General features: G+C 32.5%; 1 protein-coding gene across 1 annotated transcript; it reads right to left on the bottom strand.

Annotated features, from left to right (window-relative positions):
* Positions 1 to 418: 418 nt before the first annotated feature.
* Positions 419 to 3096, bottom strand: LOC105792154 (PGR5-like protein 1B, chloroplastic). The gene is made up of 10 exons (XM_012620576.2): positions 2779 to 3096; positions 2417 to 2532; positions 2063 to 2159; positions 1861 to 1961; positions 1625 to 1681; positions 1373 to 1449; positions 1194 to 1245; positions 982 to 1092; positions 803 to 900; positions 419 to 715 (listed from the first exon to the last, which is right to left on the bottom strand). The coding sequence occupies exons 1-10, from the start codon at positions 3008 to 3010 to the stop codon at positions 646 to 648; spliced, it is 1011 nt and encodes a 336-aa protein (XP_012476030.1). The 5' UTR covers positions 3011 to 3096; the 3' UTR covers positions 419 to 645.
* Positions 3097 to 10716: the final 7620 nt, after the last annotated feature.

Here is a 10716-nt window from a genome sequence, read left to right as displayed (position 1 = left end):
AATGTTATTTTAATCAAATTTTCAATATATTTAAAAGGTACTTAGATTATTAAACCTTTTAGAAGCTTAAGAAATTGTTTGTGAAAAAATGCAACTAATTTGTTGAAACTGGTTAAAATAGATTAATGTAGATTCTTTCCATCTCATTTTTCTATAATTCTATTGTTTTGGGATTTATCAAAATGAATTGTTTTGCATGTTGAAAAGAGTAGTGTGACAAACGGCATTGTATTAATTTTATGAATTAGAAATGATACCACTATGAACAGCATGGTAAGAACGAAATCAAAAGAAAACTTCAGCTGTATGATTTTTATGAAACTAAACTCTTTCAGAGCATTGCATAGAGTATGGTTTTCATTAAATTTAAAGATTTTCACAACTTTTTTGCTCTCTTCTCTTCTTGTCAACATGCCTGTTTAGGTATAAATATGTATATATATTACATGTTTAATTACAAATAGAGTGTTCCACATAAAAAAACACAACAGATACATGTTTTACAATGCAGCACTTAATCAAAATTTCCTACTTAGCTGCACATCATAACCCACTAGGTTTACAACATACATCACACTCTTCACTCCAACTTTATGAGTCAGTAGCATTCTTGATGTTGATCTCTGGAAGTACTTTCTCCTGCAATCAAGCTTGGCTTCCTTCTGGCAATGTAATCAACCTCGTTTTCGCATTATACTCCAACGTGGTTTCACAACTGAAGTGAAAAGAAGAGTTGGGAACTTAAAAATTTTGCAGCAATGTGAAGGGTGAAAAGACAGATTATGGTTAATGGTGGACTTACTTTGAACATTTAAGAGTGTTGGTGGTTCCACCACTGGAAATTGATAGTATGGTGCCAAAGAAGGAGACGTTCTCAGTACCACAGTTTGGGCAAGGGCCCTGTAAGGCAAAGTTAAAAATTAGTTTCATATGGGGCAGTTCATAAGTACCAAGGGAAAGGGATGGAACAAGGGTTTTTACCTTTAGGATCAAAGAGTCTTTCACAACCACTTTTGTAAGGGATTGTGCTAAATAAACTATCAAGGGCACGGCAGCAAACCAAGTGAAAATGAAACTGAATGGTTCTGGGAGCTGCAATTCAACAATTTTGATTAAAAAGTTCTAAGTACAAAAATATATCATCCTTTGCATGTATTAGTTTAAGCAGCAAAACAGTGGCAATAACAGTTTACCTCCAAAAGGTATGTGATTTCGAATCCGGTGAGATCATCTAGGAAGAAAAACCTGGCAAGACCAGAACATAGATCGAGTGATTTGTGGGGCTAAATCATATCATAACTAAAGATGAAAAAGCATATCAAACTAGCTAACTTTCAGGATAACAGCAAGAAATAAGGGAGGAAGAACTTACAATCCTAGTGCAACTACAGTCGCTGGGACGTTTAAGAGGAACATCTTGAGATAGTCAACAGATAGGTCACTGTAAACCTATGGGAACAAAGATATGATAAGATGAATATGAACAAGGAAGTTCCTTGTGCTTGTGAAGTTGAAAAATGGCAGGAATATATGCAGTGCTTGCCTATGAAGCATGCTTAGTGCAAAATTATTCATGGTTATCCATAAATACACTAACAAGAGATGAAAATGAAAGACTGTATACCTTTCTACTTCGGAGACTGCATCGTGGACCCTCAACCACAATCTCACTTCCTTCCATCTAGACAATAGTTATGAAAAAGAATGAACAATATTAAAAGGAGATGCCGCATTGAACTAGCAAAGCATAGTTTTCCTAGCTTAAGCATTGAAACCTTTAGCAAGGTCAGGTCTTAATACCCCACCAATGTTTTCTATATTTGATATATCATTTTATGTCATCTGAGAAAAGAGACAAACCTTTAGCCTCATCTTCAACTCATCAAATTCTTCGTCACTCAAAATTGGTTTCCCAGATACATAAGCCATTGAGGCTTCTAGAAACTTCTGTTCATCAGAGCCTGCAAAAATAGTGGAAACCAAGGCATCTTCAATTAGACTAATGTACATGATTCATAACCTTATTGCTTGAACAAAGGCTTGATAGGAAATTGGACTGTACTTAGCATGACAACACTACTTCCTTCCCACATTAGTTCTTCCTTGAGATTATCGAACTCCTCGTTTGACATTATAGCTTTTCCCTCGTAATAGAATGCCTGCATAAAACAAGAGGAAGCAAAAATGGTGTCATCATCCATGCTCAACAGCCAGGTTGAAGTTATGTGGTCAAGCAGTATTCATTGCCTATGTTCAAGTGAGCGTCACTCAGATATGTGTCCAACATGGTTTTACTAATTTTTTTCGAAGTTTTTCTCCAAGGATCATACTCATATACTCCGAGTGATATAGTTGCTTGGTAGCACTGATATGTGTTAAATGTTTGCAATGGGAAAACGTATTTGTGCTAGCTTACTTGTAGGGCCTGAAGAAACTCTTGTTCCATTTCACCCAAAGACTTCTTCTCTTTCTTGTCTATGCTACAGTAAGGCAGAATTTTACTATCAACAACTTCATCTCCTTCGACCTGACCTGCAAATAATGTTAGAATCACATAGGAGTCTCTCCAAAGTCCAAACAGAAACGAGTCCTACTTACATAGATAAACGTACGGGTGCTCAAATTGCCCCCTAAGGACCCACTAGTTATGAAAAAAAAAAAAGCAGCATAAATAAGGAGACTAAATCACTTTAAGGAACATATATATTTCCGATTTTCTTGTAAAACTAACAGTAATTAAACAAAAAAAGGTATGGGTGAAGAAAAGATGAATGAAACCTTGTTGATCGGCAGTAGCCTTGAGGGGTAGTAAGAGCAATCGGCGTCGAAAACATAGATGCTTCCCACTGGGTTGAACCCTGGTAGAAGAAGAAGAAGAAGAAGAAGAAGAAGAAGAAGAGGAAGAGAAACAAACCACGGGTTTTTGAATAGTCGCAGTGAAGAAACGAGGAGGCATCAAAGTGAAAGCCAATTTGCTAGCCATTGATGATGATGATGATGAATAAGGCATGGGGAAGCAGGTGGGTTATTTGGGTTTTGGTGCGAGATATTTGTGATTATTATTGTTGTTGTTATGTTTTGTTTGGGAAGGGATTGTTGGAGGGAAAAAAAGACAGCTCAAAGATAAGGCAACTAAGGAACGTGTGGAGGGAAATGCAACGGTCTTGGGTATATTGTCTTGGCTTCAAAGGATAACCGATTTTGATCTTACAAAATCTGCCACCTCATCATCATATGCCTTGGTCGTTTTCCAGGATGCCAGTCTTCCTCCACGTCATTTCTTTGGGCTTCGTTTCCTCGATATGGGCTTTGGGTTTCTTCTACTCTTTTCGAGCCCCATTTTTCTAGCCAATAACTTTTTTGATGGGATTATTAATTTAAGAAGGACCGCTTTTTCGATATCTATCTATATTGATTAATGACTACTGCTTTAATTAGGCATGAATGAATTTATTGTGTTTAATAATTAAAATATATTACTTACTCGATTAACATCCATATTATTATCAATGTAGAAAAATTTATTTAAGGGTTGAGTAAGGGTTATGAAAAATTTAGGTATTCTATAAAAAACAATTAAAGTATATTAAATTAAGGTTAAACTACACTCATGGTCACTAAATTATTAGTAAATTTATGTTTTTATCATTCTATTTCAAAAATTATAAAATGGTGACTAAACTATTTAAAAGTTTTCATATAAGTCATTGAACTATTCGAGAGTTTTCATTTAAGCCACTATGCTATTAAGTTTTTTTTTTTAAATTGGCTAATTAACTCCAAGCGACAATCCGATGCTCAATATAGTGAACCAGTACCCATTGATAAGTAGAAGAACATACATTAGATCCAAGTCGATCTTACGGTTAATGTCAAAGATCGAAGAAGAAAGTTGTTGGGACTTTAGTGCGTAGATTTGTGACATTCAAAATTATTTTATGAATAAAAAAACTGAATTGTAGAAGAGAAATGGAATGAGAGCTTTCAATTGGTGCAAGCAGTGCGAATAGAGAAGACATACAATAATGATTTTAATAGCCCAGTGACTTAAATAAAAACTTTTGAATAGTTCAGTGACCATTTTGTAACTTTTTGAAGTTGAGAGATCAAAACATAAACTTACTAATAGTTTAATGACCTTAAATGTAATTTACCCTTAAATTAATTCATATTAATTTTTAAAATTTAATGAATTTACAAATATTATATCTATGAGATTAAAATAAAGATATTTGACAAGTAATATATTAAAATATCTAATATTAAAAAATAATTTATAAATTTTATTAATACCAATGTTGAAAAAATTATATTATAAATTATGATACATATATTTATACAGTATTTTATAAAAAATTTATACCCATGTAAATTAAATGCATAAAATAAGTGGTTTTCTTTTACAATAATATTACATATATTAATTTTAATTTTTATAATAATAGACATGTGGGAAACTAATTTTTCAAAATGTTTTTTAGGACTACCTTGATACACAAGGATCTGAAGTTCAATATACATGCCAATATTTTTGCGCTACCTTAGAATCAGGTTCATGATATGATTAAACTACCTCAACACCTATTGTTGTCAAGTTTAAAAGAAAATATTTGGAAAATAAATGACCAATGTAAATTAATTTTGAAAACGGCTGGGGGAAATAGGCAACCTCAAACTCGACAACCTTGGTTTTCAATTTTTTAACAAAAATTGTAATAAAAAAAAAAACAGATGACATAAATTAATTTAAATTCAACGAAAATTTTAATTGAACTCAACACTAATGATAGTTTTTCACAAAAAATCAAAGCTAAATAGTGATCTACATTCTTCCCTAAACATTACATAGCTAAGAACCTCTAAATTACAATATCTAATCATATCGTAATGGTTGTCAGGTTATAGGGATTAGAATAAGGGCATATTTCCCTAAAAGTAGCAACATTATATTATTCTTTTGTGGCTCGACTTCGTGAAAATATGAGTATAAGTTGGCCTAACGAGAGAATCACACTTCTTTTAAGGGATGTAGGTTTTTATCACACAAGCCAAATTGGGAGAGTTACTTTCGATTTGTCATTCATATATGCTTCGATTGAGGTTCGAGACTCTGACATTTCATTTCCCATGCAACAAAGCAATTATAAAGCGTAGCGTTACTAACGAGGCTTCTAGTGGACAAACGTTCTATAATGGAAAGCTCTAATTTTATCATGTCATTGTCTGAGCATTAGGAATATGTATCAACCTTCCCACGGATTTCAACTATCACTGGGTGAAGTTTGATTGGTTGAAAAGGCACTTTGAGAATCTCCCACAAAATCCAACACTTGATGATCTTGAGTTCCATGCTCGAGTATACATTCTTCACATGATCAAATGTGTGTTGATGCTCGAAAATTCTAGTAACATAGTTCAATTCATGTACCTATTATTGTTGTATAATTTCTAAACAGGTAGTACATATATTTGGAGCTCTATTGTTTTGGCTTGCATATACAAAGCATTGTAGAAGGGATGTAGAGTAGGGACTGGGGAAATAGGAAGTGTATAAAGCCACCTTGTGATTTTCCAGTCATAGGGATGATACCAATTTCTCATCATTGCATTTATACCCATTAAACCATTAATTTTCCCACTAGTAAGAAGGTAAGTATTAGAACCCCAAATCTTTAAATCAATATGTGTACATAAAAAATTTCGAACCAATTACAAAATGTCACATGTCAAGACAATATTACCATGGGTCAAGTCGAAATTACTATAGGGTAAAATGATAACATCATATCTGAATCATAATTATTTTCTCTAATTAATTGATAAATGGTAAAAAATTATATTGCCACTAATTAAATTAAAATAATAAAGTGATAATGTTAAATAATTATTTTATCTCTAATTAATTAAATTAATAATAGATAAATAATAAATAAAAGAGTTTAAATTCTTCTAGAACCCTTAAATAAATAAATAAATTCTACAAGAACGCTCTTTTGTTTAGGTGATTGGCACTAAAAAAAGGGAGTCACGCAAAGCCATTCTATATATATTCACAAGTGAAGAAACTGAAGAAAAGTTGAATAACTTAAAGAAATTTTGGCGAACATCGTATCAATTCTGAAGAAAAGCTACCTCTCGATCTAATTTAATTAAAGAGAGGAGGTCAAAATTTATTTTTGAAGAAAGTCGCCTTTCAATTCAAATGAATTGACATAAAAGAGGCTAAACTCATTTTTTTTTCAAGATTAAGCCTAAAAGGCCCTTGAAGCGAACAACATTGGTTCAAGATCAAGTCTTAACAACCCTTGAATTAAAATCAAATCAAATTCACAAGCAAGCATCTTTTAAAAACCAGCTTCAAGAGCAAGTTACCGACACTTAAAGTAAATTACATCCTTCCAATATCAAATTTAGACAACCCTTGGATTGAAACTCAAGTTGAAGAGAAGAATTAAACGAGAATTTCTTTGTATCCAAGAAATCTTTAGAGATTGTAACTTTCTTTTTAAGTGGTAATTAAAATTTGACTCTAAATTTTTCGAGTCAATATTCAACTCAAAATTTGTATACAAATTTCTAACATACCCAGTAGGACAATCTCTATCTTTCATCTCTTCTCTCTAAAAGTCAAAGTTCAAAGGTGCGATGGCCTTAAAAAAGATAATCATCAACAAACTATAGAAAAATATCATCATCAATAAACCAGCTCATAAGCTTTCTCAAGCTAGCCCTACTACTTGTTCAACTTTATCGTTAAGCACCAACGTCTCTGGTCATCCATATGGCACTAAGGAGAAGACGAAAGCACTTTTAGAGTTGTTCGATCAAATTCTTCAATGCTCAATGACAACCCACTTTATGATTCACGACTTAAAAGAAGTTTCTACGGATCAAGTGTAATGAATGACAGAGATGTTCGATCAAATTCTTCAATGCTCAATGTCAGATTCTAAAGTAATGAATGTCGTGAAAAATGGCACTACAACCTTGGAAGAACAAGTGGCGTCTTTAGCAAAGGCAATCGAGAGTCTTACTACAAGCCTCAAAGGAATGGATGATCGGATCGCTTTCATGATGGCTCAAATTGAACATCTAAGTGGAAGCAACCAAACTTCTTGCAATGAACTCAACATCAAACTCTTCAAGAAGTTGGTGAAATCACAGTTGCTCAAGAATGACTTCATAGTCTTTCTTCATATCAACTCAAGGAGCTCATCAGAAAAGCCATCAAATATCAAGTTGGAAGTGTTGTTCTACCTTCATATACATATTCAAAATTGTATACTCAAAGGATTGATCATTTGAAGATACCTGAAAATTATCAACCCCTGAAAATCTAATAGTTCAATGGCAAAGGAAATCTATGTTAACGTGTCATTCATTTCGTGGAAACCTGTAATAGAAAAGACATTGATGGAGATCTCATGAAACAGTTCATTTGATCATTGAAAGGAAATTCTTTTGATTTGTACACTCGTGACATTGTCAACATGATTGAGCTCATAAGATCAAAATAGTGGAAAGATGATTTAGTATCAATTACATCCATTGCCAAAGGAATCCAAGTCTAAAATGTAAAGAGAAATTTTCAAACTCCTTTGCCATTAACATGTGTATACAATGCATGAATTGGAGCTTGCACTACATTCTCTAAGGAATAAAATCAAAGTCCTTTAAAGAATTAACTTCTCGAGCTCATGACATGGAGTTAAGTATGGTATTTGTTGCAAATCAAGAACCTCTTGAGCAAGTAGTTCACAATGGCTGTAACAACCCAAAAGTCTGTGGTGGCAAAAAAATGGTTTCGGGACCCCATTTCCATAAACTAGATCCGTATAATTTTTTTACTAAATATTTAAAGAGTTATATTAGAAGTAAATTGAATTTCAGTTAGGTAATTTTATCGAATTAGGGATTAATTGAGATACAGTGACTAAATTGTAAAAGTGTCAAAAGTTTAATTTCTTAAGAATATCTCAATTGAAAAATGATTTAGGGCCTAAATTAGCAATTTTACCACTTTAAGGTTAATGTGGGACGCTGGTTTAATGTATATTAACATTATAGTGTAAACTTAGTTATTTTTTATTTTATATAATATAAATAAGAAATGTTAATTAAAGAAAACATAAAATTTGAGTGGAATGAAAGAGAAAACAATGTCTCTTTCATTCTCAAATTCAGAACCAAATAAAGAAAGGAGAAGGACAAACAACTTGGGTTTTCTAATTTCAATCCCAAAATTGGTTAGTACAATTTAGTCCTTTTCATGTAATTTTTATATTTTTGGAATCCCGAAAGCTTAAACTAGTTGACCCATGTAGTATTTTTTGGAACTTTTAAAGATTTAGGAAGTTGCAATTGTTGGATTTTTGAAGTTTTAGTTTCTAATTTGACAGGTTTTAAACTTGAAATTGAAAAAGACTAAATTGTAAAGTCAATTGATAGTTTTGTTCAGTAAGGACTAAAATGCACAAATTTTGAAATTTGTGGTAGAAATGAGAAATATGAGGTCCAATAAGCACTATAGTGAAATCAACATGAAAAATTGAGGTTAGACTTGAAAGTTAAGTTAGTCCTAGTTTTAAGGACTAAATCGAATAAAATGTAAAAGTTGTTTGAATTAGCAATTGAATGTGAAATTATTTGTGTATTGATAATTTTGTATGTTTGTGTTAATCCATAGCTAATATCAACCAGAATTCCTTGAAAAGAAAAGGAAAAGACAAAATCGTATATGAAAAACTCAAGTTTACAATTTGTATTTCTATAATCCTAACTACTTTATAATTGTTGCATAATAAATTGTTTGTGCATGGTAAGAATATGAGGTGAGATAATTTGTTATAATGAGTTTTATTGGATTGATTTGGATTAAATAATGTTCATAATGACTAAATTAAATATATGTAAAAATGTGTATGTTTATATAAATGTGAAATTGAATACATATTGAGATGATTTATGTCGCCATATGTATGGATAAGTGATTTCATGATGAAAATACATGTGAATTAAGATATTGGTTGATAATGAAATGAGTAATGAATACCCTATTAACTGTTTAAGCAAAGTAGATATAGTTGGCATGCTATAGGATAGAAAGAGCTCAGAGTTACTTTAGCTACGAGTTGGTAAGGCATTGGGTGCCAAATTACTTTGGTTATACCAATGAGACACTGGTTGTCAAACTTATTGATGAGCATTGGGCGCAAACTATTTACTTCAGATATATCCAATGAGACAATGGGTGCCAAACTAGTGTATTGGTTGGATCTGTGTTTCTGTCTGAGTCCGAGTCAAATTAACAGGAAGATAAATAGTAAAAGTGGAATAAGAATAATTGAAATGATGATGATTAAGTCCTCGAAATTATGATATTGAACAACATAAAGGAAATGTGGTATTTGATAATTGATATTGCAAATAGATATGAAATGGTAATATTAGGATCTTATACTTATGAATTGAATTAGATTCTTGATGATGAGATGAGAGATAGTTATTTGAAATGATAGTTGCATACCACTACTTATTATTTATTTGTGCATTTGAATGATTTATGTCATGTTATAATATTCGGATCGTAGAAACACCACTGAGATATACTTAGCGTACGATTTTATTTTCCATGTGTAGGTTAGGTTCTATTTTGTTCGACTGTCAACATCAGCATCCAGCAACAATCTCAGACTTAAAGTGTTGGTGATGTTTTAATCTGTTCATGGCATGTACCTAATGGAGTCATATGTTTTGCGCAGAGTCCATTAGGACAGACGATGTTAGTAGACCGAGTGTGTAGATGATGTCTATTGGAAATTCAAGACATATCTTTTCTTGTTGATATGTTGGTTATGCTATTTTGATATTTTGATATTATTTTGGGTATGGATTGGCTAACCAAGCATGGAGTGATATTAGATTGTCGTAAAAAGAAGTTTCTTGTTAAGAGTGCTGATGGTAACATGATAGAAGTGAATGGTATCAAAATGAGCGGTTCAACTTGTTTGAGCTAATAAACTCCTAAATTAAGGTTGTGAAGCTTTTCTAGCCTATGTTATTAACTTGAATGCTGATGATAATCAGGTCAGTAAGATTCAAATTGTTTGTGAATTTCCTTATGTGTTTCCCAAGGAATTATCGGGATTACCACCAGATTGGGAAGTTGAGTTTGTAACCAAAGTGTTCCTTGGTACAACTCCGGTGTCAATTTCTCCTTATCGTATGGCACCGACAGAGCTGAAGGAAATGAAAGTTCAGTTGCAAGATTTACTAGACCGTGGCTTTATACGTCCTAGTATATCACCCTAGGGAGCCCCAGTATTGTTCATTAAAGAGAAAAATGGTTCAATGCAACTTTGTACAGACTATTGACAACTGAATAAGCTAGCAATTAAGAATTGATACCCATTACCTCATATCTATGAGTTATTCGATATGTTGAAAGAAGCTTTAGTATTTTCTAATATCGAGTTACTATCAGTTGAAAGTAAAAGATAGTGACATACCGAAAACAATGTTTCGTATGCGTTATGGCCATTACGAAATTTTGGTGATGCCTTTTGGATTGACAAATACTCATGCAACATTCATGGATTTCATGAACTGCATCTTTCAGCCCTATCTGGATCAGTTTGTAGTTCATCGACGACATCCTAATTTATTCGAAATCAAATGTTAAACACGAGCAACATCTCAGAATTGTTTTGCAAGTTT

Source organism: Gossypium raimondii, chromosome 8 (genome assembly GCF_025698545.1).
Source record: "Gossypium raimondii isolate GPD5lz chromosome 8, ASM2569854v1, whole genome shotgun sequence".
Taxonomy (NCBI): domain Eukaryota; kingdom Viridiplantae; phylum Streptophyta; class Magnoliopsida; order Malvales; family Malvaceae; genus Gossypium; species Gossypium raimondii.
The sequence above is the reverse complement of the archived record's forward strand: the minus strand, read 5'-3'. Positions and strand labels throughout refer to the sequence as shown.

What these genes read in the sequence shown, in the direction of transcription:
- LOC105792154 (XM_012620576.2), bottom strand. Translation starts at nt 3,010, where the DNA reads ATGCCTTATTCATCATCATCATCATCAATGGCTAGCAAATTGGCTTTC. An exon ending in AGTTTCTTCAGGCCCTACAA is followed by an intron (nt 2,160 to 2,416) that starts GTAAGCTAGCAC and finishes TGTTTTATGCAG; the next exon opens with GCATTCTATTACGAGGGAAA. An exon ending in AGTTGAAGATGAGGCTAAAG is followed by an intron (nt 1,682 to 1,860) that starts GTTTGTCTCTTT and finishes ACTATTGTCTAG; the next exon opens with ATGGAAGGAAGTGAGATTGT.